The sequence below is a fragment of the Macaca mulatta genome, chromosome 5, assembly GCF_049350105.2.
Source record: "Macaca mulatta isolate MMU2019108-1 chromosome 5, T2T-MMU8v2.0, whole genome shotgun sequence".
Classification (NCBI taxonomy): Eukaryota; Metazoa; Chordata; class Mammalia; order Primates; family Cercopithecidae; genus Macaca; species Macaca mulatta.
The window spans coordinates 241,545-268,888 of NC_133410.1; the positions used below are offsets into that span (position 1 = coordinate 241,545).

The window sequence follows — 27,344 nt, forward strand, 5'->3', positions numbered from 1 at the left end:
CATGGTGTTTATATATCACATTTTCTTTATCTGGCCTGTCATTGATGGGCATTTAGATTCATCCCATGTCTTTGCTATTATGAATAGTGCTGCAATGAGCATACGCGTGTATGTGCCTTTATAATGAAACAATTTATAATCCTTTAGGTATATACCCAGTTATGGGATTTCTGGGTCAAATGGTATTTCTTCCTCTAGGTCTCTGAGGAATCGTCACACTGTCTTCCACAATGGTTGAACTAATTTACACTCTCACCCATGGTGTAAGAGCATTCCTTTTTTTCCACAACCTTACCTGCATCTGTTGTTTTGTGACTTTTTTGTTATAGCCATTCTGACTCGTGTGAGATGATATCTCATTTTAGTTTTGATTTGAATTTATATTTATTTATTTATTTTTGAGACAGAGACTTACTCTGTTGCCAAGGCTGGAGTGCAGTGGCATGATATTGGTTTACTGCAACCTCCACCGCCCAGGTTTAAGTGATTCTTCTGCCTTAGCCTTCTGAGTAGCTGGGATTACAACCACCACCACCATGCCTGGCTAATTTTTTGTATTTTTAGTACAAATGGGGTTTCACCATGTTGGCCATGCTGGTGTTGAACTCTTCACCTCAAGTGATCCACCCACCTCAGCCTCCCAAAGTGCTGAGATTACAGGTGTGAGCCACTGCATTTGGCCTGCATTTTTCTAATGATCAGTGATGTTGAGCTTTTTTTCATATGTTGTTTGGCCACATGTATGTCTTCTTTTGAGAAGTGTCTGTTAATATCCTTTGCCCACTTTTAAGGGGGAATGTTTGTTTTCTTGTAAATTTGTTCAAACTTTTTATAGGTGCTGGATATTAGACCTTTGTCAGATGTATAGATTGCAATTTTTTTCATTTTGTAGGTTATCTGTTTACTCTGTTGACAGTTTCTTTTTCTGTGCAGAAGCTCTTTAGTTTAATTAGATCCCATTTTTAAATTTTTTTCTTTTTTTTCTTTTTTTTCTTTTTTTTTTTTTTTTTTGAGACGGAGTCTCGCTCTGTCGCCCAGGCTGGAGTGCTGTGGCCGGATCTCAGCTCACTGCAAGCTCCGCCTCCCAGGTTCACGCCATTCTCCTGCCTCAGCCTCGCCAGTAGCTGGGAATACAGGCGCCCGCCACCTCGCCTGGCTAGTTTTTTGTATTTTTTAGTGGAGACGGGTTTTCACCGTGTTAGCCAGGATGGTCTCGATCTCCTGACCTCGTGATCCACCCGTCTCGGCCTCCCAAAGTGCTGGGATTACAGGCTTGAGCCACCGCGCCCGGCCTAAATTTTTTTCTTGAAATGGCTTTTTGCATCTTTGTCATGAAATCTTTGCCCATGCCTATGTCCTGAATGATTTGCCTTGGTTTTCTTTTAGGGTTTTTATAGTTTTTGGTTTTACATTTAAGTCTTAAAACCATTTTGAGTTGATTTTTGTATATGGTGTAAGAAAGGGATCCAGTTTCAATTTTCTGCATATGGCTAGCCAGTTCTCCCAACACCATTTATTAAATAGGACATTCTTTTCCCATTGCTTGTTTTTGTCAAGTTTGTTGAAGACCAGGTGGCTGTAGATGTACAGACTTATTTATAGGTTTTCTATTCTGTTCCATTGGTCTATCTATCTGTTCTTGTACCAGTACCAGACTGTTTTGGTTACTGTAGCCCTGTAGTATCGTTTCAAGTCAGGTAGCGTGATGCCTCCAGCTTTATTCTTTTTGCTTAGAATTGCCTTGGCTATTTGGACTATTTTTTGGTTCCATATGAATTTTAAAATAGTTTCTTTCTAGTTCTGTGAAGAATGTCAATGGTAGTTTAATGGGAATAGCATTGAATCTCTAAATTTCTTTGGGTAGTATGGCCATTTTCATGATATTGATTCTTCCTATGTATGGGCATGAAATGTATTTCCATTTGTTTGTGTCAAGTCTGATTTATTTGAGCCATGGCTTTTAGTTCTTGAAGAGATCCTTCACTTCCCTTGTTAGCGGTATTCCTAGGTATTGTATTCCTTTTGTGGCAATTATGAATGGGAGTTCATTCTTGATTTGGATCTCAACTGGCCTGTTTTTGGTACATAGGAATGTTAGAGGTTTTTTTTTGTTTTTTGTTTTTTTTTCGTTGATTTTGTATCCTGAGACACTGCTGAAGTTGCTTGTCAGCATAAGAAGCTTTTGGGCTGAGACAGTGGGGTTTTCTAGATATAGGATCATGTCGTCTGCAGAAAACATAGTTTAATTTCCTCTCTTTTTATGTGAATACACTTTATTTCCTTCTCTTGCCTGATTGTTGTGGCCACAACTTCCAATATTGTGTTGAATAAAAGTGGTGAGAGTGGGCATCCTTGTCTTGTGCTGATTTTCAAGGCAAATGCTTCTACCTTTTGCCCATTCAGTATAATATTGGCTGTGGGTTTGTCATAGGTGCCTCTTATTATTTTGAGGTATGTTCCTTCAATACCTAGTTTATTGACAGTGTTTAACATGAAGGGATGTTGAATTTTATCAAAGGCCACTTCTGCATCTATTGAGAAATATCATGTGGTTTTTGTCCTTAGTTGTGTTTATGTGATGAACCACATATATCGATTTCTGTATGTTCAGCCAACCAGGGATGAAACCTACTTAGTGGTGGTGGATAAGCTTTTCTATGGGCTGCTGGGTTCAGTTTGCCAGTATTTTGTTGAGGATTTTTGCATCGATGTTTATCAAGAATATTGGCCTAAAGTTTTCTTTTTTTGTTGTTGTATCTCTGTCAGGTTTTGGTATCAGAATAATGCTGGCCTCATAGAATGCCTTAGGGAAGAGTCCATCATTTTCACTTTTTTGGGAGTAGTTTCAGTAAGAATGGTACCAGCTCTTCTTTGTACCTCTGGTGGAATTCAGCTTTGAATCTGTCAGATCCTGGGCTTTTTTTGGGTCAGTAGGTTTTCTATTACTGTCTCAAATTCAGAACTCATAATTGGCCTATTTAAGGGTTCAGTTTCTTCCTAGTTCAGTCTTGGGAGGGTTATATGTCCAAGAATGTATTTATTTATTCTAGATTTTCTAGTTTATGTATGTAGAAGTGTTTATCATATTCTCTGTTTGTTATCTGTATTTCTGTGGAGTCAGTGGTAATATCTCTTTTCTTATTTCTGATTGTGTTTATTTGAATCGTTCCTCTTTTCTTCTTTATTAGTCTAGCTAGAAGTCTATTTTATTAATTTTTTCAAAAAATAGCTCCTGAATTTGTTGATATTTTGAAGGGGTTCTTTTGTGTCTCTATTACCTTCTGTTCAGCTCTCATCTTGGTTATTTTTTGTCTTATGCTAGCTTTGGGGTTTATTTGCTCTTGTTTCTCTAGTTCTTTTAGTTGTAATGTTAGGTTGATAACTTGAGATCTTTTTAGCTTTTTAATGTGGACATTTAGTGCTACACGTTTTTCTCTTAACACTGCTTTAGCTGCACGTCAGAGATTCTGGTACATTGTCTCTTTGTGCTCATTAGTTTAAAAGAACTTCTTGATGTTTGCCTTAATTTCATTATTTACCCCGAATCCTTAAGGAGCAGGTTGTTCAAGTTCCATGTAGTTGCATGGTTTTGAGTGAATTTCTTACTCTTGAGTTCTAATTTGCTTGCACTGTGGTTTGAGACACTGTTATGATTTCAGTTCTTTTGCACTTGTTGAGGCATGTTTTACTTCTGATTATGTGGTCAATTTTAGAGTAAGTTGTATGTGGTGATGAGAACAATGCATATTCTGTTATTTTGGGGTGGAGAGTTCTGTAAGTATCTATCAGTTTCACTTAATTTAGGGCTGGGTTCACATCCTGAAATCTTTGTTAATTTTCTATCTTGATGTCTAATATTATCAGTGAGTTGTTAAAGTACCCCACTACTATTATGTGGGAGTCTAAGTCTCTTTGAAGGTTGCTAAGAACTTGCTTTATGAATCAGGGTGCTCCTGTGTTGGGTACGTATATATTTAGGATAGTTCACTCTTTGTTGAATTGAAACCTTTACGCTTATTTAATGCCTTTCTTTGTGTTTTTGATCTTTGTTGGTTTAAAGTCTGTTTTATCAGAAACTAGGATTGCAACCTTTGCTTTTTTCTGTTATCTATTTGCTTGGTAAATTTTCATCTATCCTTTTATTTTGAGCCTATGTGTGTCTTTGCATGTGAGATGGGTCTTTTGAAGACAGCATACCAATGGTTCTTGGTACTTTATCCAGCTTACCATGCCGTGTCTTTTAACCAGGGCACTTATCCCGTTCATATTTAAGGTTAGTATTGTTGTGTGTGGTTTTGATCCTGTCATCATGATGCTAGCTGGTTATTTTGTAGACTTCTTTATGTGGTTGCTTCATAGTGTCACTGGTCTGTATACTTCAGTATGTTTTTGTAGTGGCTGGTAATGGTAACTTTCCATATTTAGTGCTTCCTTCAGGAGGTCTTGTCAGGCAAGTCTGCTGGTAATAAATTCCCTCAGTATTTGCTTGTCTGAAAAAAAAAAAAAATCTTATTTCTCCTTCACTTATGAAGCTTAGTTTGGCCAGATATGAAATTCTGGGTTGGAATTTCTTTTCTTTAAGAATGTTGAATATTGGCCCCCAATCTCTTCTGGCTTGTAGGGTTTCCACTGAGAGGTCTGCTGTTAGTCTGATGGGCTTCTGTTTGTAGGTGACCTGACCATTCTCTCTGGCTGCCCTTAACATTTTTTCTTTCATTTTGACCTTGGAGAATCTGATGATTATATGACTTGGGAGTGGTCTTTTCATGGAGTGTCTTACTAGGGTTCTCTGCATTTCCCGAATTTGAATGTTGGCCTGTCTAGCTAGGTTGAGGAAGTTCTCCCGGATGATATCCTGAAATATGTTCATATATCTCAGAGGTTTTGTTCATTCCTTTTCATTTTTTTCTCTATTCATGTCTGCCTGTCTTATTTGAGAAAGACAGTCTTCAAGCTCTGTGATGTTTTTCCTCCACTTGGTCTATTCTGCTATTAATACTTGTGATTATATTGTGAATGTCTTGCAGTGTGTTTTTTCAACTTTATTGGGTCATTTGTGTTTCTATGTATACTGGCCATTTTGGCTGTCAGTTCCTGCATTGTTTTAACATGATTCTTAGCTTACTTGCATTTGATTACAATATGCCCCTTTAGCTCAGCAAAGCTCATTTGTATTCACATTCTGAAGCCTACGTCTATCATTTCAGCCATTTCAGCCTCAGCCCAGTTCTGAACCCTTGTTGGAGAGGTGTTGCAGTCATTTGGAGAACAGGGTGCACCCTTACTTTTTGAGTTTTCATCATGTTTGTGCCACTTCTTATCTTTGTGGGCTTATCTATTTTCAATCTTTCAGGTTGCTGACCTTTGGATGGGGTTATTGTGGGGAGTTTTTGTTGTTGTTTGTCTGTTTTTCTTTTAATCATTTGGTTGCTCTTTTGTAGGGCTACTGTTGTTTGCTGGGAGTCCACTCCAGACTTGGTTTTTTTTGTTGTTTGTTTTTTTGTTTTTCTGTTTCTTTGAGACAGAGTCTCGCTCTGTAGCCCAAGCTGGAGTGCAGTGGTGCAATCTCAGCTCACTGCAACCTCCACCTCCAGGGTTCAAGCGATTCTTCTTCCTCAGCCTCCTGAGTGGCTGGGACTACAGGTGCACATCACCATGATCAGCTAATTTTTGTATTTTTAGTAGAGACAGGATTTCACCATATTGGCCAGGCTGGTCTCAAACTCCTGACCTCGTGATCCACCCACCTCAGCCTCTCAAAGCGCTGGGATCACAGGCGTGAGCCACGTGAGCCACCAGGCCCGGCAGTCACCTTGGTTTTTTAAGTACCTGGAAGTATCACCAGGTAAGGCTGCAATACAGCAAGGATGGCAGCCTGAACATTCCTCTGGGGTCTCCATCCCAGGGGTTACTGACCTGTTGACTGCCTGAACACAACTGTAGGAGGTGGCTGGAGACCACAGTTTGGAGGTCTCACCCAATGAGGAGAAAGGGGATGAGCAACCAATTAAAGAAGGAGTCTGGCCCTGTTTTGGTAGAACGACTGTACTGTGTTGGGGATTTGTTCAGCCCCCAATTGTCTTGGGCTCTCCAAGGCCCACAGGCTACACTGGCTGAGATGCTCAAACAGCAAAGATGGTGACCCACTCTGCTTCCTGGGCACTCTATCCCAGAGAGAAATTAGAACTCTGGTGGCCTCAGAACATGGGCATGGGTGGCAGGAAGCCCTGGCTGGGAGGACCTGCCCAGCAAGGAAAAATGGATTGGGGTCCCATTTAGAGAAGCAGTCAGGCCATGCCTCCACAAAACAGCTGTTCCATGCTGGGGAACCACCTTTGTCCCAGTCAGCTTGGACTCTCCAAAGCCACAGGCTGGAATGGCCGAGTCACCCAAACAGCTAAGGTAGCAGCCCATCTTCCCCTTTCTGAGCATTCCATCTTAGGGAGAAATCAGAACTCTGTTCATAGAATATGGGTGGGGCTGCCTGGAGGCCCCTGCTGGGAAGACTTATCCAACGAGGATAATGGATTGGGTTTTTATTTGAAGAAGCAGCCTGGCCATATTTTGGTAAAACAGCTGCGCCGTGCTGTGGGGTCCCTTCCTCATTCGGATTGTTTGGACTCTACAAAGCCATCATCCAAGCAGCAAAGATGGCGGCCTGGCTCTCCCCCAGGGCCTCAGACCCATCTCAGTCAGGTGCTAGGCTGTTGCTGGCAGGCTGGCTGGAATTCCAAGCCAGTGGGGCTTGTCATGTGAGGTGCGGGGGAAGTGGGGCCCACAGACTGATGCCGCTCCGCCCCCTGGATTCAGCCCCTTCCTGGAGGCACCCACCGACTCCCACCTTGCAGTCACCTTTGTTTGAAATCCCAGGGCTGAAGTATGTAAAGCTCCTGGGTCTCTGTGTGTGTCTGAGCAGCTGCTCTACTGAGACTCCACACAACTCTGTGTGTCAGGCCCAAGGCCCTGGTCAAGTGGGCTCACAAGGGTTGATCCAAGGTTGCAAAGATCTGTGGGAGAAGTGTGGTTTCCTAGGGTTGCAGATTTTCTCACCCCTATTCTTGGCTGGGGGTGGGAGTTTTGTTGGCTCTGTGTCACTCCTGGATAGGTCCCCAAAATCTACCCTTATAGTAGTACCATACTGTTTGGTTATGATAACATTTTAGTAAGAACTGATATTGGAAGTTAATTTTGTTTTTATTTTCAAAATTCTCAGGTGTGTTTGATTTTTTTGCACATCTATATAGAATTTTCAAAGAGCAGCTTGTCAACTTACATTGAAAATAATTTACTTTGAAATTTGCATTGAATCTGTAAATGTTTTTTTTGTTTTTTTTTTTGTTTTGTTTTGTTTTTTTTGGGGGGGGAGACAGAGTTTTGCTCTTGTCACCCAGGCTGGAGTGCAATGGTGCAATCTTGGCCCACTTCAACCTCTGCCTCCTGGGTTCAAGCAATTCTCCTGCCTCAGCCTCCCAAGAAGCTGGGATTACAGGTGTGCACCACCACGCCCAGCTACTGTAAATGTTTTCTTTGGGTATTTTGATATTAACATTTCTTATTGATAATCTTGAATATTAGATGTATCTTTCCTTATAGTTCAAAAAATTTCTGGCCGGGCGCGGTGGCTCAAGCCTGTAATCCCAGCACTTTGGGAGGCCGAGACGGGCGGATCACGAGGTCAGGAGATTGAGACCATCCTGGAGAACAGGGTGAAAACCCGTCTCTACTAAAAGAAAAATACAAAAAAACTAGCCGGGCGAGGTGGCGGGCGCCTGTAGTCCCAGCCACTCGGGAGGCTGAGGCAGGAGAATGGCATGAACCTGGGAGGCGGAGCTTGCAGTGAGCTGAGATCTGGCCACTGCACTCCAGCCTGGGTGACAGAGCGAGACTCCGTCTCAAAAAAAAAAAAAAAAAAAACTTTAAAAAATTTCTTTCAGCATTTAAGAAAATTTTCACTGTAAAGTATGTGTATTTGCTTTTAAAAATATATTCCTAAGTGGTTTTTCCAATGTTATTATTAATAAATGTTTTCTTGACTTAATTTTTAGTATGTCAATTACTGTTATATAAAAGTATTATTTAATATTGTATATTAATCTTGTATTTTGTGACATTAATAAACTTTTATTATTAGTTCAATTAAGTTTTTGGTAAATTTATAATAGATTTTTATACAACATTATGGCAAGAAAATAGTATTCTACTTTTTTCTAATCCGAAAGTTTTATTTATTTTTCTAGTATAGTTTTCTGGTTAGTGCTTCCAGTACAATGTTAAACAGAGTGGAAGAAATGTACATTCTTGTTCCATTTTTTGAACTTACAAATAAAGTCTGCAGTCATCCACCATTAAGTATACTATTAGCTGTTATTTTTTTATACATGCTTTCTAGCAGGTCTTAGAAGTTCCATTCTAGTCGTTTTCTGAGTGTTTTATCATAAATAGGTGCTGGATTTGTCAAACTTTTGCATCTATTTAAGTTGTCACTTTTTTCTATTGTTCAAGTAACATTTTGTAAAATGTTGATTTTTAAAATATTAAGGCAACACTGCATTTGTGAAAAACTATTACTTTGGTCATTGTATGTAATCAGTTTTACATATTGCTAAATTTAGTTTGCTAACATTTCTGAGAATTTCATCAGGAATTCTATATTTACATAGGATTTTGGTCCACGGTCGTCTTTATTTGTGATCCTTTTATCTAGTTTTGGTATCCCAGTACTCCTGGCTAATAGATAAATAGAAAAATCTTACCTCTTCTAGGCCGGGCATGGTGGCTCTTGCCTGTAATCCCAACACTTTGGGAGGCCAAGGCAGGCAGATCATAAGGTCAGGAGATCGAGACCATCCTGGCTAACACAGTGAAACGCTGTCTCAACTAAAAATACAAAAAATAAGCCAGGTGTGGTGATGGGTGCCTGTAGTCCCAGCTACTCAGGAGGCTGAGGCAGGAGAATGGCGTGAACCCAGGAAGTGGAGCTTGCAGTGAGCTGAGATCGCGCCACTGCACTCCAGCCTGTACGATAGAGTGAGACTCTGTCTCAAAAAAAAAAAAGAAAAAGAAAAAGTTTTAAGTCAATATAGTGAGGAAAATAGTAAATATATTAATAATGTGGAAGAAAAAAGAAGCTATACGGGTGACAAATCTTATTTGGAAAAAACTCAAATATAAAGTATACAATTAAAAATTAATCAGTCTATTTAATTTACAACATTTGAGTGAAACATTAAATTAGTCTGAGCTAATGAGAAAATTAGGGAACTATAATACCGAGCAGAATTAGTGTAAAAGCAGAAAAGGAGAAGTTATATAACCACAAATACACATTTATGAAAAGTAGAATGAGAAGAAATAAATCTATTTTTTTCAGCTGGGCGTGTGGCTCACACTTGTAATCCCAGCACTTTAGGAGGCCGAGGCTGGCAGATCACAAGGTCAGGAGTTTGAGACCAGCCTGACTAACATAGGGAAGCCCTGTCTCTACTAAAAATACAAAAATTAGCTGGACGTGGTGGTGGGTGACTGTAATCCCAGCTACTTGGGAGGCTGAGGCAGGAGAATCGCTCGGACCCAGGAGGCAGAGGTTGCAGTGAGCCAAGATCATGCCACTGCACTCCAACCTGGTGACAGAGCAATACTCCATCTCAAAAAAAAAAAAAAAGATCTATTTTTTTCTCAGAACATATTTTCAAAAGTAAAGTCAATATTCAGAGTTGGTGTCTTCTAAGTTTCTAAAATTGAAAAGCAGACATAAGTCTTTTTTTTTTTTTTTTTTTTTTGAGATGGAGTCTCACTCTAGTTGCCCCAGGCTGGAGGGCAGTGGTGCCATCTCGGCTCACTGCAACCTCCGCTTTCTGGGTTCAGGCGATTCTCCTGTCTCAGCCTCCTGAGTAGCTGGAACTACAGGAGCACACCACCACGCCTGGCTAATTTTTGTATTTGTTTTAGTAGAGACGGGGTTTCACCATATTGGTCAGGCTGGTCTTGAACTCCTGACCTTAGGTGATCCACCTGCCTCGGCTCCCCAAAGTGCTGGGATTTCAAGTGTGAGCCACCGTGCCCAGCCTAAGTCTTTAAAAGAAGAAACACAGTGGGTCAAAAAATAAATTAAATACCAAAAATAGTCAAGCCACCTAACATCAAAGAGGAGAAAAAACACTATAAATCAGTGAGAGAAAAAATATATACTTTACAAGGATGGAAGTAAAATGTCCATAACTTGTATAGAACCAAAACCAGAATAATAAATATAAATGGAAATGTGAAAAATTATTCTTAAAGCTGGAAATGGATACTTACCAGCAATACCTTCATCAAAATGGGTAAGTTAAAATATTTTGATAAGAAAAATATTAATTTAGTCATCAACAGCGTTATGGTCTTTGTTCTTAGAGCTCCCAAGATGGAGTGGGCCACTCCCAAGATGGTGGCAAGACTTTTGTTCTCTGATCTGGGGTTCTTGGCCTCATGGATTACAAGGAATTGAACCTTGGGCCATGCAGTGAGTGTTACAGCTCTATTAGAAGCCATGGGTCACAGAAGAGAACCGTGGAACCCAGGGACTAGTGTTTAGCTCGATTAGGATGAACCCGGGCACTTAGCCACACAGGAACAATGGCGAGCCTCTAGCCCAATCGGGAGTGGCAATGGGTGCCTTGCTGGATCAGAAGTGCAGTGGACACCCTGCTGGATCCGGAGGGGTGGAAGTCAGTGGCAGCTCTGCGACAGTGGTGATCAGCAGTGGTGGATGGTGAGCGATATAGCTCAGCTCAAGCTGGAACAAACACGGACCAGAAGAGTGCAGTTGCAAGATTTAATAGAGTGAAAACAGAGCTCCCATATGATGGGAGGGGACCCAAAGGGAGTTGCCACTCTCTGCTCGCATGCCTGGGTTTATATCCCAATCATTGTCCCTCCCCCTGTGCTCCTAGGTGATACATGATTTGACTATTTCTTTACCTCCTGCTTTTAGCTTAATTTGTATTTTAGTGAGCCCTCTTTACTACCTGATTGGTTGGGTGTGAGCTGAGTTACAAGCCCTGTGTTTAAAGGTAGGTGTGGTCACCTTCCCCAGCTAGGCTTAGGAATTCTTAGTCGACCCAAGAAATCCAGCTAGTCCTGTCTCTTAGTCCCTCCCCCCCCAACAGGAAAACCCAAGTGCTGTTGGGGAGGTTGGCCGATGACCGCTCTAACTGCTTCCTGTTGAATTGGGGCATAGTAGGGGTGGTGCAGTTGAGATTTCCTCGGGAGGGGTGCCTTCAACATCATTAACATCAGAGCATGGACTAGCAGGCCAGTCCAGGGGTCCTCAGTAGATCTTAGTCATGGACTGCATCTAGGGGTCCATTTGAAGAACTATTTGTAGTTTTACAGCTTTGATTCTGGAAGAGAAGAACTTAACAAGGAGGTTAAAGATACAGGGATTGAAATGTATGGCCTAAAGTGCAGGGAATTATTTCTTTGGCACACTTCACAGGTCCTGACTATCTGCTTGATAGTTTTGAAAAGGCCTGGTCCAGTAAATAATGATTTGGCCATCTGATGGGTGCTATCAATGCGTAAGTGAAAGGTTTGGTGAAGGGTTTTAAGTAATTTCCATTGGTTAGCTGCAGACAAAAGTATTTTTCCTTCTTCAGTGACTAGCCATCCTGAGGAGAGGAAACTATGTCCTCATGAGGTTCCCCATTCTATTTCTTCTGCTGAGTACTGGGGCTTGGTTTCCTGGAGGAGATTATCCCATACTAGGGGTCCTTCTATGAGCATTTCGAATGGAGGGTCCCACCTTGCGGCTCTTTCGGCTTCAGTATCCGCTTGGCGATTCCCTTCTATTTCCCTTTCCTTTCCTTTCTGATGACCCGGGCAGTGTTAGACTGCCACCTCTTTAGGTTTCAGTACAGCCAATAATAATCTCCTGATGGCTTCCTGGTGTTTGATAGGTGTTCCCTTGGAAGTTAGGAGTTCCCTTTCTCTCCATATTGCTGCGTGGGCACAGAGAACTAGGTAAGCATACTTAGAGTCTATATATATATTTACCCTTTTTCCTTCTCCTATTTCTTGTGTGTAATGGCCCCTGCTTTTGCTAGAATGTCTCTCCCTAACAAAGGAGTGGGGCTTTCTGGCATAATTAGAAAGGCATGTGAAAAGAGTAAAGTTCCCCAGTCACAACTTAGTGGCTGGGAGAAGTATCTAGTGACTGCCTGTCCTAGGACCCCTCAGATAGTGACAGATTTGGAGGACAGTTGTCCGGGACAGGAGAGTAAGACTGAGAAGGCTGCGCCAGTGTCCAGGAGGCAGTTAACCTCCTGGCCTCAATGGTCAAGCATACCCGGGGCATAATGAGGGTGATGGCATGGGCTGGTGCTTGCCCCAGGCACCCTCAGTCCTGCTGCTGGACCATCTGGTTAGTGGTTTCTGACTAAGAGAACCTTCGTCCCCTGGAGCAGTGGGCCTTCCAGTGATTCCCTTGACTTAAGGGGCATGGACAAGGGGGTGGATTATTTTTATTCAGACAGTCTTTTTTAAAGTGTCCTTAAGCCCTATTAGGCATTTGATTTGCCCAGCCTTTCCCTGTTCCAGAGGCTCCAAAGTCCACTTGCCTGAGGGCCATGACTAAAGCAGTGGCCTTTTTCTTATCCCATTTATCCCATTCTGCCTGCTCCTCCTGATCTCTATTATAAAAAACTAAGGCTGCTAAGTTCAATAGGGTTTCTAAGTTTTGCTCCGGGCCCAAGGCAGGCTTTTGAAGTTTTTTTCTAATGTCTGCAGCTGACTGAGTGATAAACTTATCCTTTAAGATAGTTGGCCTTCAACAGAGTCAGGTGACAGAAAGGTATGCTTCCTCAATGCCTCTCTTAGTCTCTCCAGAAAGGCAGTAGGATTTTCTTCCTTTGCCTGTGTTATTGACATCATTAACATCCATCAGTGGACATCATTGAATAATTTATAGGCTTCTTCCTAGTTTTCCTTAGTCCTTCTGTCATACAAGTTAGTAAATGTCTGTGGCACCAATCTCCGTGTTCTGATTCTGCATCCCAATGAGGGTCTACACTGGGAACTGCCTGCTTACCTGTGAGGAATTGTTCTTTTTCCTCTGTTGTCATCCAGTCTTTGACCTGACTGAGGTATCAGAGATCGCCAAACTCTCGGACTGCAGTTATGGCGGCCCTTCTCTTATTTAGGGTTAGTGTCTGACCTAGCAGTAACATTATATCTCTCCATGTGAGATCAAAGGATTGTCCTAACCCTTGTAAAACATCAACATAGCCATAAGGGTTATCGGATAATTTACCAAGATCTATTTTAATTTGCTTCAAATCTGAGAGGGAAAAAGATACATGCGCTCTGACTGGGCCGAATTCTCCAGAATACATCTTAGGGGCGTTTTTGCCTTGGGGGAACGTTTCCCATCTGAAAAAAGAACATAGGGATGCCAGTACCCCGATGAGCATGAGTCCTAGAGCATCCTCTATGGTCCTCATGCTTATTCCTTTCCAGGGTGCATAACCACATGTGGACCACTGCTTATCAGATTAATTATGCTCACCAATGTAGCAGTCCTGCACCCCTTTTCCCACCTTTCTTGACCACAAGAAAGGGGTCCGGGCTGCTGGATTCTAGTGGTCCTCTACCAGCACACCCAACATTGCCTTTGTGCTCAGGGGTGAGTCCTAGAGCTGGGCTGGGTTCCTGAGTATTTCATAACAACCTAGCTGCCCCATCAAGATGCATCCCCATAAACAACAGTTCTTATGCAAATTCATTTCAGAGAGGGTGTCGGTAACCTTTTGAGTCAGGATTGAGATCGTTTTTTGATTCTGTAAGTACTTTAAGGCTTTGGCTGAGTGCAAACAGCTCACACGTTTGAGCAGACCAATTATTAAGCAATTCTCCTAACTCTGCTTCCACAAGAGTCTCCCTGTCAATTATAGCATACCCACTGGGGTTTTTTTCTCAGTCACCTGGGAGGAACCATCTAATCATCCTGTCCTGAAGGGAGTTCCTCCTAGGTCTGGTCGGACCTCTGTATGGTAATTAAGATTTAAATCCCCTGTTAGGAAATCTGCTGGGTTAAGGGAATTTTCAGCTATTAATGTTAAATCGCCTTTTTCTAACAGAATAGGGCTACACTTTAAGATTTTTGAGTTAGTAAGCTACCTTTTTGCTTTTTTTTTTTTTTTACTTAGGATAGCTCTGAACTGGTGAGGTGTGCTCACAGTGAGGTTTCCTCTAAGCTATTGTTTTACTATCTTCTGTTAGCAAAGAAGTTGCCACTACAGATTGAATGCATTTGACCCATCCGCGGGTTACTGGGTTACAAATTTTTGATAGGAAGTCTACGGGCTGTCGGTGGTCTCAGTGTTTTCAGGCTACACTCTTGTTTACACTGACAACAAGGTAGTATTAGAATGTTATAGGGTCATGGAGAAGACCTTCAATTATCAATTATAGGTTTTAAATTTACCCTGGCTTTTAAAGGAATAGGGCACACTTTTTTCTTTACTACTTCTTTTTCTTTCTCTCTTTGACTCCCTCTTTGTCTCTCTGCCTCTTTCCCTTCTCTCTCTGCTTCTCTTTCCACTGTCTCTTTCTCTCTCTCTCTCTCTCTCTCTCTCTCTCTCTCTCTTTCCTCTCTGTCTCTCTCTCTCTGACTTACTCAATTTGCTTTCATCCTGATCTATTATGTTGTCATAGACTCAGTTCCAGTTGTTAAAGTACTGGGCCATCAGTTCTAAGGCCCTGGTCAAGGAACCAAGGCTTGGAGATTGCATTGTGGAGGGGTAAGCAGAGTAGAAATTGGAGAAGGAGAGCATCTTACACAATGGGAGAGCAATCTTCCTAGCCATTTACAAACTTGGGAACCTGGCAAGGGTGGTGAGGAACGGGTCCCACATAACTGCCCATGTCAAGAGCTGTATGCCTAAATTGGGAGGGATACCAGGGACAAGACACTCTGGGTTCATAGCCTAGGGGCCTAAAGATGCAGCATAGAGCTTCCTTAGATTCCTTTGGAGATATAACTTGCTAGAGGAAATGAAAGTCTGAACCATAAGGACCTAGGAAGCAGGGATCGGAGGAAGTAGATTCAGAGGTAAGAATTTTGGGGCTACACTTTCAAAAACGTCATGGTCAGGATCCAGGAGGTATGGGTCAGAAGGAAAGGTAAGGGCACATGCATGGGCGACTGTTGGGTAGAGACTTCTGGCTGCACCATAGTCTCAACTGGCTAATGCTGGGAGTTTGGGATACAGTTTTCTGCCTATAGTCAGCCCTCAGCTTCCCCAGGAAAATTGTGAAAGTGGAAGCTGGTTCCCGGCAGACCAACACTACCAGCCCAGAAGCGTTGGGGGTTGTTAGCCCTTCCCAGGAAGCCTAACACCTGAGTCTTTAGTCCGGCAGCCATGCTAATCATTTTTAACCGGCTGACAGATGCCCGGTATTTTCCTCCAATTCTAAGGAAGGATAGGACAGAATAGCAAGTGAAAGTGGTCCGATATTACTCACTGCTTTGGAGAATCCCCATATGAGGCCACTAAATGTTACGCGCGGGTCTTTTTTCTTAGAGCTCCCAATGGAGGCAGGCCACATCTTGGGAGCACTAAGAACAAAGACCCGCCCATAACAATAGGAGCTTTTTAAGCATGTACTTCAAGAAAAACATTTTTGTGTTTGAAGTTAAAAATAAAAATGAAAGAGTGAGAGACTTCATTTGGGAGCTGACATGTCCTTTTCTCCGAGGTATCAGCACCTGGGAGCCTTTCACCCACATACAACACTCTAGAGTTTACAAAAAAATTACTATATTCCATCTCTTGTTTGATCTTTATACCCTGTGAGGTGGTGCAAAATAGAGGCTTGCATCCCATTTTTCATATAAAAACGCTGAGGCTCAGAAAGACAAAGATAACACACAAAGCTTCAGTCAGAACTGGAACTAGAACATAGGACTCTCAAACCAGTGTTTTTCTCATCACTAAATCACATGTAGGGCTAAGAATACATTAAGACTCCAAAAGATAGAGAATTGCTCAATGCATTCCACCAAGATTAGACCTGACCCACCCCAGAAAGCTAAGCTGCTCTGGGGCCCTGGGGTGGAGAACTCAAGAAAGAGAATGATGCCTACATCTGCACATCTGAGCTCCAATCCAAACTCGGCCAGTTATAGAACCTCACTTTCTGAGCCTCACCTTTTTCTGCTATAAAATGGAACTACGGAAGGCACCAAAAAGATCAGGATAAGGGCAGAACTGCACTCTAAATGCAGGAGTGCCTGGCAGGTGGAAAGCACTCATTGACTTTTAGTTTAAGCACATGAGTAATATGTTGTGTTTCACTGTGTCTCCTCCGTGGTGTTTCATTCATGACTCCAGATCCTGGGGGCTTCTGATCAATCCTTCTGCTAAGTGATGGATGACTAGATGAATGGATGGGTGGATGAAAGTACAGATGGAAACATGGATGGATGGATGAATGCTCAGGAGACCAGAAAGAAGTAAACAGAGAGTCAAAATGAGAATGAGATGACTGAAGGATCAAGAGTTGATTTATGAGACAGAGGCATGGTCTGCAATCCTCCTATCCCCACCCAGCCCCACCAACACCTGCCTTGGGGTAGCAGTGGCACGTGCTTCAGATGATATCCCCAGTCACCATGACAGAGCTACAGAAGGTGCCATAGACCTGAGGCTGATCATGGCTCATGAGAAACGTGCTGAGAGCCAGCAGAAAAAAAACCCAGCAGCACAATAAAGTCGATGTTGAAGCTCTTCTCATCTGCCGTGGCTGCCTGGCCAGGCCATAGACTCTGCACCCCTGGCAGAGGGGGTGCATGTCATCCAGCATAAACACCCAGACAGGCTCACAGGGAAGGACAAAGCTCTGTGATTGCTGCCAATTGAGGCTTAAAATGTTTTTTGGTTTTGTTTGGGTTTTTTTTTATTTTTTGAGACAGAGTTTCGCTTTTGTTGCCCAGGCTGGAGTGCAGTGGCTTGATCTCAGCTCACTGCAACCTCCACCTCCTGCGTTCAAGCGATTCTCCTGCCTCAGCCTCCTGAGTAGCTGGGATTACAAGCATGGGCCACCATGCCCAGCTAATTTTTTTGTATTTTTAGTAGAGACGGAGTTTCTCCATGTTGGTCAGGCTGGTCTCGAACTCCTTACCTCAGGTGATCCACCCACCTTGGCCTCCAAAAGTGCTGGGATTACAGGCGTGAACCACCACACCCAGCCAAGGCTTAAAGGGAGAACAAGACCCCCTCAGGTCCAAACCCAGTGCCTGGGCCCACAAGTTCAGCATGGCAAGAGGCAGCACACTTCAATGAACAATTGCACCCACCCACCCACTCACCTTCTCTCCTCACCCTCCTGCCTTTTCTGTGGTCTAAGCAGTCCTGTAAGGAATGTATGAATATGAGTGAGAGAGCATGCAGGAAAGAGAGAAAGGAAGGTTACCAGGGCTGGGCCCAGCCAAGGTTTTGACATCACCTTATTTGCCTACTATAGGGATGAACTAGGTGGACACATGGCCGTATTATTACACTATATTAATACAAATACACCTTCCAGCCCTGGGAAGCAGCATACAATTCTGTAGCCAAGAGATGTTAGAATGCTGCTGGAGGATTCCAGGATCTCACAGGCTGTATTTCAGAGTCCTGGGTTTTAGACTTTTCAAGGACATGTGCCCATCTGGGGTTCAGGCATAATAGACTATATTTACTGATGGTGACTGTGTGCATGCCACCATAACATGTTACACTATTAACTCACTTAAAGGACTCCATGAGGCAGATACTGCTATCTTGACTTTACAGAGGACACTGAGCACGGGCAAGTAACTTTCACGTGGTCACACAGCTGGAAATAGCAGAGCAGCTGGGATGTGAAACCAGAGTTTGTGTACTTAGACATAGCACAGTCCTGCTTCATTGCAGAACAAGCTTCTGTGTGTGAGCTCTGATGGCAAGGCAAGCTGGCTGGTCTAGATCCTGGCTCCTCTACTCTGGGGCAGAATGGTTGATCAAGTGACCTGCTGTGCTTCATTTTCCTCCTCTGTAAAATAGGCATAATAACAGTGCCTCCTAGATTTGGAACTGTCTTTGGGCCTAGCCTTTTTGTGTTCCCCTATACCCTTCACATTCTGTGCACCATCCAGGCCTGGTTTTAATGAGCTCCTCCCATTCCGCAGCACAGCTCTGGTAAATTAATGTCTGTGCAGCATGTGAATGACTGATAGCAAATAACTCAATTTCCTTGCAGCCTAATCCAGAAAGATGCCTTCCTAAGAATAGTATTCTAACTTGGGATTTTAGTCCTGGGGACAGGCTGCTAAGAGCAATAAGATTCGTTTACAGGATTACAGGAAAATAAGAACTATCCGTGTCTCTAAAACAGAATGTTCACTTGGAGTGTTGATGGGGTTAAATGGCTGATGCAGGATAAAAGGCTTTCATTTGGCTCAGTGACTTGCTGGGTTTGGGGATTTTCCTCTTCTTGGTCATCACCTCCTGCCTCCTGCTCCTGCATTGTGGTGCTTGTTCCCCTAACCCCACACCTGTGCTCACGCCATGCCTTCTGCCTGGTAGTCCTACCCACAGACCTGTTTTGTTTTTTCTTTTCCTAGGCAAGCTCAGAGTGATCTTTAATATGCCAGTCAATATTAATAAAACACAAGTCAAAGACAAGAGCAAACATATTTTAGATCAAAATTGTGAGAAAACAATGGACAAATTCTATTTCTTTTTGCAAAATCTGCTTGCCAGTATTACTAGTCAAATGGCTAATCATAGATACAATGTATTTTGTGAAAGACTTAGAATGTCCGAAGTAATTCTAGCATTTCAAACAGCTATGTAGCAGATTACCAAGATCAGTTTATATACACAAACACTGCAGATGAACCTGGCAAGACCTTGAACATCAGAATAACAGTACAATCGTATACAAAATTGGGGAGGAGGGAGGAGGGTTTTGTTGCTGTTGTTGTTGTTGTTGTTGTTGTTTGTTTGTTTTTGAGACAGAGTCTCACTCTAGCCCAGGCTGGAGTACAGTGGTGCGATCTTGGCTCACTGCAACCTCTGTCTCCTGGGTCCTGATTCAAGCAATTCTTGTGCCTCAGCATCCCACGTAGCTGGGATTACAGGCGTGTGCCACCATGCCCAGCTAATTTTTGTCTTTTCAGTAGAGATAGCCTGTTGGCCAGGCTGGTCTTGAACTCCTGACCTCATGATCCACCCGCCTTGGCCTCCCAAAGTGCTGGGATTACAGGTATGAGTCACCGTACCCAGCTAGTGTTTTTCTTTCTTTCTTTTTTTTTTTTTTTTTTTAGAGTCAGACAAGTACAACACCAGAAAAAATTAACAAACTCAGTAATTATTATTTGGCATTAATACAAAATTCCAAAGGCGAGGGGAAGATGCATTTTTTTAAAATTCACCAGCTTTAAAGTTCAAAGGAAAAAAGGCCAATAGTTGTTTTCATCAAGAGCAGCTGTACATTTCACATAATTGTTTCAAAAAGAAAGACTGTTAACAACAGTGTCTGTTTAATGCTGCAAGTTTACAGCAAAGACAAAACTAAATAGCAAATTCACAAGGCAATACTTCCACAGAACTATCATCCCATGTCTCATGCAGTGCCTAAAAGATGCTCTCAATTGGATATACAAGTATAATTCACATTAAAAAAAAAGAGAAGAAATGTAAATGTGACACACAGATACATTAAAGGCTGAGTAGTAATGAGTGGTTTTAGCATTTGCCTTTTTGAGAGGAGAATATGTTTGTCATCAAGCACTTGAATCCTTTCCCCAGGTCACTACAGGAAAAGATATTTCCACTAAAGTGCATCAGCACACTGAGAGCAACACACCACCACAGCGGTTAATTTTGGAAAGGCTGCTGTAACCTCCACTAGTGACTGACATTTAACAGAAGACAGATTGGTAAGTACACAAAAGCCTGAAAAAGCTGTGGTCAAAGTACAGCTTTCAATTGTAATTCACAAGTATAAGTCCTAATCAGTAAAACTACTGACACCAAAGAGAGATTAATTGCAAATTGAATTCTAGCAGTGATTTCAACCTAGCTTGCTTTTGTCACAGTGTTATTTTGGTGGGGTGGTTAGGTAGGAAATGAGTAGCTTAGTATACTGGAAGGCTGATAGGGCACTTCATTTTCTTTCTAAGAAGTCAAGATGTTGTGTTCCTCTGCATGGTGGACCTAGTGGCCTCTGATCAGTGAAGAGTGCTCCTTCCTCAGCTGCAGCCTTCTCTGTCTGTGCTTTCATGATTTCTTTAGGTAAAAGTGTATTTTTGGACTTCTCAACATTCAGTTCTATACATAACTGTTCTCCTCTCTCTAGAAGCAGGCAGCAACATTGAATGCTTTATCAGGGCAATTGCTGAAGGTCTTCTCTCTGGATCTGGACGAATCATAAATTTGAGCAACTCTGCAAATTCTTGGAAAAGCCTGTGTAGTATCTGAGGTAATCTATTCTATCTGATTCCATGCCATTGGTCTCCATTCCTGGGAAGAGATTCTGTACCAGCAGCACATGCCACTGTGAGGGCAAGTACAAGATATCTGCTTTTAGTAGCTGATATAGTTCTTCTGTAAAACTTCATTTCCAAAAAAAGGACTATCATCCTTTTCAATCTGTGGGCTAGAGATCCTTGTTACATACCCAGAATTACCTGTTTTGAGTATAACTTCGTTGGATGCCCAGTGACATGCTTTGGCTGTGTCTCCACCCAAATCTCACCTTTAATTATAGCTCCCATAATTCCCATATGTTATGAGAAGGACCTGGTGGGAGATAATTGAATCATGGGGCAGTTTCCCCAATATTGTTCTCCTGGCAGTGAATAAGTCTCAATAGATCTGACGGTTTTATAGGGGGAAACCTGTTTCATTTGGTTCTCTCATTCTCTCTTATCTGCCACCACATAAGATGTGCCTTTCATCTTCCGACATGAGTGAGAGGCCTCCCCAGCGATGTGGAATGTGAGTCCATTAAACCTCTTTTTCTTTATACATTACCCTGTCTTGAGTATCTCTTTACCAGCAGTATAAAAATGGACTAATACACTAAAATGGTACAGTTAGAGTCGAGTGCTCCCTTAAAGTTACCCAAAAATGTGGAAGCAACTTTGGAACTGGGTAACAGGCTGAGGTTGGAACAGTTTGGAGGGCTCAGAAGAAGACAGGAAAATGTGGGAAAGTTTGGAACTTCCTAGAAACTAGTTGAATGGCCTTGATCAAAATGCTGATGATGATATGAACAATGAAATCCAGGCTGAGGTGGTCTCGGACAGAGATGAGGAACTTGTTGAGAACTGGAGTAAAGGTGACTCCTGTTATGTTTTAGCAAAGAGACTGGTGACTTTTTGGCCCTGTCCTAGAGATTTGTGGAACTTAGGACCTGAGGGAGATGATTTAGGGCATCTAGTGGAAGAAATTTCTAAGCACCAAAGCATTGAAAAGGTGACTTGGATGCTGTTAAAAGCATTTCGTTTCAAAAAAGAGACAAGAGAACATAAAGTTCAAAAAATTTGCAGCCTGACAATGTGATAGAAAAGAAAAACCCATTTTCTGAGGAGAAATTCAAACCAGCTGCAGAAATTTGTATAAGTAGAGTAGCCAAATGTGAATCACCAAGACAATGGGGAAAATGTCTCCAGAGCATGTCAGAGGTCTTCATGGCAGCCCCTCCCATCACAGGCCAGAAGGTCTAGGAGGACAAAATGGTTTAGTGGGCCAGGCCCTGAGCCCTCCTGCTTTGTGCATCCTAGAGACTTGGTGTCTTATGTCCCAGCCACTATGGCTGTGGCTAAAAGGGGCCAAGGTACAGCTTGGGTTGTGGCTTCAGAGGGTGCAAGACCCAAACCTTGGGAGCTTCCACATGGTGTTGAGCCTGCAGCTGCACAGAAGTCAAGAATTGAGGTTTGGGAACCTCTGTCTAGATTTCAGAAGATGTATGGAAATGCCTGGATGTGGAGGGAGAAGTTTACTGCAGGGGCAAGGCCCTCATGGAGAAACTCTGCTAGGGCAATGTGGAAGGGAAATATAGGGTCAGAGCCCCTACACAGAATCCCTACCGGGGTACCACCTAGTGGAGCTGTGAGAAGAGGGCCATCGTCCTCCAGACCCCAGAATGGTAGCTCCACCAACAGCTTGCACCATGTACCTGGAAAAGCTGCAGACACTCAATACCAGCACAAGAACATAGCCAGGAGGGAGGCTGTACCCTGCAAAGCCACAAGGGTGGAGCTGCCCAAGACCATAGGAACCCACCTCTTACTTCAGCATGACCTGGATGTGAGACATGGAGTCAAAGGAGATTATTTTGGAGCTTTAAGATTTGACCCACTGGATTGTGAACTTGCATGGGGCCTGTAGCCCCTATTTTGGGGCCAGTGTCTCCCATTTGGAACAGCTATATTTACCCAATGCCTGTACCCCCACTGTGTCTAGGAAGTAACTAACTTGCTTTTGATTTTACAGGCTCATGCGCAGAAGGGACTTGCCTTGTCTCAGATGAGACTTTAGACTGTGTGGTTTTGGTTTTTGTTTTTGTTGTTTTGTTTTTTTGACTGAACTTCACTCTTGTTGCCCACGCTGGAGTTCAATGGCATGATCTCGGCTTACCACAACCTCCGCCTCCTGGGTTCAAGTGAGTCTTCTGCCTCAGCCTCCCAAGTAGCTGGGATTACAGGCATGTGCCACCACACCCAGCTAATTTTGTATTTTTAGTAGAGACAGGGTTTCTCCATGTTGGTCACGCTGGTCTTGAACTCCCAGCCTCAAGTGATCTGCCTGCCTCGGTCACCCAAGGTGCTGGGATTACAGGCATGAGCCACCACACCCAGCCTGGACTGTGGTCTTTTGAGTTAATGCTGAAACGAGTTAAGACTTTGGGGGACTGTTGGGAAGGCTTGATTGGTTTTGAAATGTGAGGACATGAGATTTAGGAGGGGCCAGAGGTGGAATAATATGATTTGGCTGTTTCCCCACCCAAATCTCATCTTGAACTATAGTTCCCATAATTCTCATGTGTTGTGAGAGGAACCTGGGGGGAGTTAATTGAATCATGGGGGCAGTTTCCCCAATACTTTTCTGGTAGTGAATAAGTCCTCCTGAGAGCTCTGATGGTTTCATAATGGCAAATCCCTTTCACTAGTTTCCCTCATTCTCTCTTGTCTGCTGCCCTGTAAGATATGCCTTTTGTCTTCTGCCAGGGTTGTGAGGCCTCCCCAGCCATGTAGAACTGTGAGTCCATTAAACCTCTTTTTCTTTATACATTACCCAGTCTTGGGTATGTCTTTATCAGGAGCCTGAAAATGGACCAGTACCCCCAGTCATCTTCATCCCCTTCTTCAGAGGCTGCCTTGGGGATTGAGGTTTGAGACATGGAAATATTACCAGGTTACATGTCCATGTGAATCAAAGACATCGAATGAATATACCTCAAGTACCGGCCAACTTGCAGAAGGAGATCCTTCACCTCTGCTTGTTAAAAGTAACTTGTGATTCTGGAATTTTTACTTGTAGCATCAACTGACCTTCCACCATCACAATATCCATTCTGTGGAAGCATATGAGCATCTGCCCAAGCAGACAAGTGTCAAACTCCGCGAATGCCGTCCGAGCACTGCGTGAGCATACACTTCTCTGAAAGCGTTCTGCTCATCAACAGAGCCAGCCAGTGACTTTTCTGATCGCTTAATGCACCTATCCAGTCTCTCCACAGGCGGACCCTGGGTCTGCCAGGGGTGCTGGCGTCGGGGTGGCCCTGGCGCTGTCCCTAGCCCCATTCTCCAGCCCGTGCAGCACCATGAGGTGGGACGCCTGGGCGTGTCCTGGGCTGTGGCCCACCTGCGACACCAGCTGCCTGCAGGGCCAGACCCAGCTCCACCCCTCGGGGCTCCGCGGCTCAGGGCTCGCCCAGGGCGCTGGGCCCAGCTTCCTCTTCGCCGCCCACGGTGTCCGCTGCGGCCCTGGCTTGACCGACGGCTACTGGTCCGGGTGTGGCTCGGGCTCGGGGCGCGCCCCTCCCATCTCTGCAGGGTCCGCGTCCTCGCCGCTGTTGGGCCCCGCCGAGACCCCCGGTGGCCCTGGCTCCAGAGGCTACAGCGTCGCCATCTCCGGGCAGACTGGGGCTGCGCAGCGCGGCCTGGGGTGCGGGCAGCGGGGCCCCCGGGACCTGCTCAGAACCGCGGGTCCTGGGGCCGCCCGCCCCGCACAGCTCCAAGCGAGTTTGGGGAGGGAGATACACTCTCAGCCCATCTCGCCGTGCCCGACAGCGCGCATCAGGAGGGCATCAAAGGTGTTTTAGTAGAGTGGCAGTGGACAGCGGCATCCATGCAGAAGGAGCAGATTGTGGACAGAGTCACAGGCTGGTTAACTGGTGACAAATTCCTGAAGGTGCCTGACAAATTCAAGGAGAACCTGTTCCCAGATCAGCTGGGGTCTGGGTTTTGTGTTCGCCTTTTCTCAATGCTCCAGTGAGGCAGGACAGTGGGGCCAGATTGCACTCAACCATGGTCAAGGGCTCCCCTACAAGCTGGGGAGGACTAACTCCCTTCTCAGCCCAGGGACACAGAAGGTTAGAGCAGCCTGTCCAGTGGGGATTTGAGCTCAGAGAGGGGAAGCCACTGTCTCAGAGTCACAGAGCAGATCAGTGGCAGGCCCAGGTCCTGGATCCGCAAGCTCTTTGTTTCTGAAGAAATATTCCACCCCAGAGCATGAAAGTTATCTGAGCGCTGACTCCCTGGCAGGTGAGGTCATTTTGCCCATTCTCTCTTTTCACCTTCATTGTGTGTGTGGTTTGTGTAAATGTACCCATCGTATGGTGGAAAACTTAGGCTCAGAGAGAGGCAAAGGCCTGTGCAAGGCTACAGAACTCAGAAGTGCCTGAGCAGAAACAAGGACCAGACAGACTTTCCCTTGACTTTGCTCTAGTCCATCTGGAGGTGGGGCAATTTGTTGGGAGACCAGAGGCCATCAGCAGCCCTCTTGGTGGCCATGTGGGCTCAGGGGAGATGTGCATGAAAAAGCTGGAGGCCATGATGCTTTCACCCTCACCCATTTCTAAAGGGGCAGGAATCTTTGCATGGCACAGATGCCTGGTTTGCCAAAATGACCCTCCCTTCCCTGCCTCTGGCCCCAGAGGTGAGTCACAGGTGGGTGAGGGTGGTGTTAGGCATGGGCAGGGTGATGTTGCTAGCACACTCTTCAAGCCCTGCTTCAACCCAGGAAACTGGGTTTGTCAGGCAAAGCCCAGATATATTGTATCAAAATCTGGATTTCAAATAATGTTTTCAGGTGATTTGCATGCACATTGATAATTTTAACTGGCAGTAATTCTATAATTGAAAGGGAAAAGAATATATAGATATATTGACTTGTCAAAAAGGTACAGTAAAGACTGTATATTTCAAGGCATATACATCTTATCTTACAAAAAATAACTAAAAACAATAATAAAGGGGATAGGGAATGAGTTGAAGTAGAAATTAAACAAATAGGGCATAATTAGTAGATATTGAGGCTGAGCATCAGCTCATACTATTTTGGTTATTGTGTATAGGTTAAAATATTCTCTAATAAAACACTTGTATAAAAAGAAAAACTATAACATTAGCTCTTAAGATCGTGGTTAGGTTTGGGGAGGAGGAAAAGAGGAAGGAAGTGGTTTGTGGGCAAAAACAGGGATAGTTCTATAGTTACACAAATGTATTAGCTTTGTTACAAGTTATTGAGCGTTACATTAATATTTTATTGTGCATATGTTTCTGTATGCATGTTATACATCAATAAAATTTTAAATATTTATTATTTAATCCTAACAATATTTCAGAATAATAGCAGTGCTTGGCATTGTTTTGTTTCAAAGTGGGGCATTTACACTCAGGTATCATGAGATGGATATTAATATTCCAAGGTATTTATTCATGTCCTGACCTTTGGGCATCCCCCTCAGTCTTTCATTTTTTATTTCAATTGAGTAAACAGCATGGTTTTAGTTTTGGGGAATGTAAATTTCTTACAGCAAAGTCCTTCCTCCACAACAATATTCCCCACGGCCAGGCCACCTAGCACCGTGGGCTGCACATAGTGTGCACCCAGTGTGTGTGGAACTGGTTTGAATCAGGAAGAAAACAAGTAGCAGAGTGTGGGGAAAAGAAAGAGATCAGCCTGTTACTGTGTCTATATAGAAAGAAGTAGACATAAGAGACTCCATTTTGTTCTGTATTTGAGATGCTGTTAATCTGTGACCCTACCCCCAACCTTGTCCTTGCAAGAGACATGTGCTGTGGTAGCTCAAGGTTTAATGGATTTTGGGCTTGCAGGGTGTGTCTTTGTTCCTAGGAAAAGCTAGGTATTGTCCAAGGTTTATCCCCATGTGATAGGATGAAACAATGCTGCTAAAAGGTTTATCTCTAGGCACAGGATTTTCCTTTAAACTTATTCATGTCACAGAGATCCTTGTTCTTATGGCTTACTGCTGATTTCCTCCCTAAAAACGATCCTATTGTCCTGCTGGTGCCGGCGTGGGTCCTCTGTAAGCTGAGCGCCGGTCCCCTGGGCCCCCGCTTTTCTTTCTCTATACTTTGTCTCTGTGTCTTATTTCTTTTCTCAAGTCTCTCATTCCACCTAACGAGAAACACCCACAGGTGTGGAGGGGCAGGCCACCCCTTCAGCAGAGGTTAGTTTTGCAAAGGATAGAATGTGGGTAATACGAGTAAGATTGAAAGGCCACAACTCAACAGCAAATACTTCTTACATTAATTTGAGAAATACTTTCAACTGATTCTCTGAAAGATGTTGGTTTACAGCAGACATTTGGGAGTATGGTTGCATATTGTAATCACCTGGAGAGCTTTAAATCACACTGCTGCCTGGGTCTCACTCTAGAGATTGTCTTAATTATTCCCTTGCAACTTGGGTTTGGGAACATTAAACACCACCTCCCACATGCACAGCAGGTTATTCTAATGTGCACACAAGGGTAAGAAGCATTGATTCAGGGTCAGGAATGCATTGGTTGTGTGTGATTTCTATGTGTGCTCTAGGCATTTGCCCTATAGCTGCTCCTGGATGGGGGTCTTAGAAAACATCTTGGCCCTTGAAAACATACTCTGCTGGTTGGCTAAATTGCAACAGGGAAAAATATCAGCAGCTTTATCTCTATGTCACTTGCCGTCGAGCAAAAGTTGTTTCAGGCACAGTAAGTTGATATAGTCTATATTAAAAATCATAAGTATCCTACCAATACAGAATAAGGATACAAAGGTTTCCAGATATGTGGAGTGCATTATAGGTGTTTTCGTATTTATCCTATAA

General features: G+C 43.6%; 1 protein-coding gene and 1 long non-coding RNA gene across 2 annotated transcripts in view; one reads left to right on the plus strand and one right to left on the minus strand.

Annotated features, from left to right (window-relative positions):
* LOC144341060 (uncharacterized) overlaps positions 1–27,344 on the minus strand; it is a 558,577-nt gene that overhangs the window by 80,605 nt on the left and 450,628 nt on the right. The window lies entirely within an intron of this gene.
* Positions 20,362–27,344, plus strand: part of LOC114678204 (uncharacterized) — a 37,623-nt gene continuing 30,640 nt past the window's right edge. The window contains exons 1-2 of the mRNA XM_078002840.1: positions 20,362–20,484; positions 20,950–27,321. Of these exons, the coding sequence (XP_077858966.1) occupies positions 23,724–24,506 (783 nt within the window). The 5' untranslated portion in view covers positions 20,362–20,484; positions 20,950–23,723 and the 3' untranslated portion in view covers positions 24,507–27,321. The remainder of the gene's footprint in view (positions 20,485–20,949; positions 27,322–27,344) is intronic.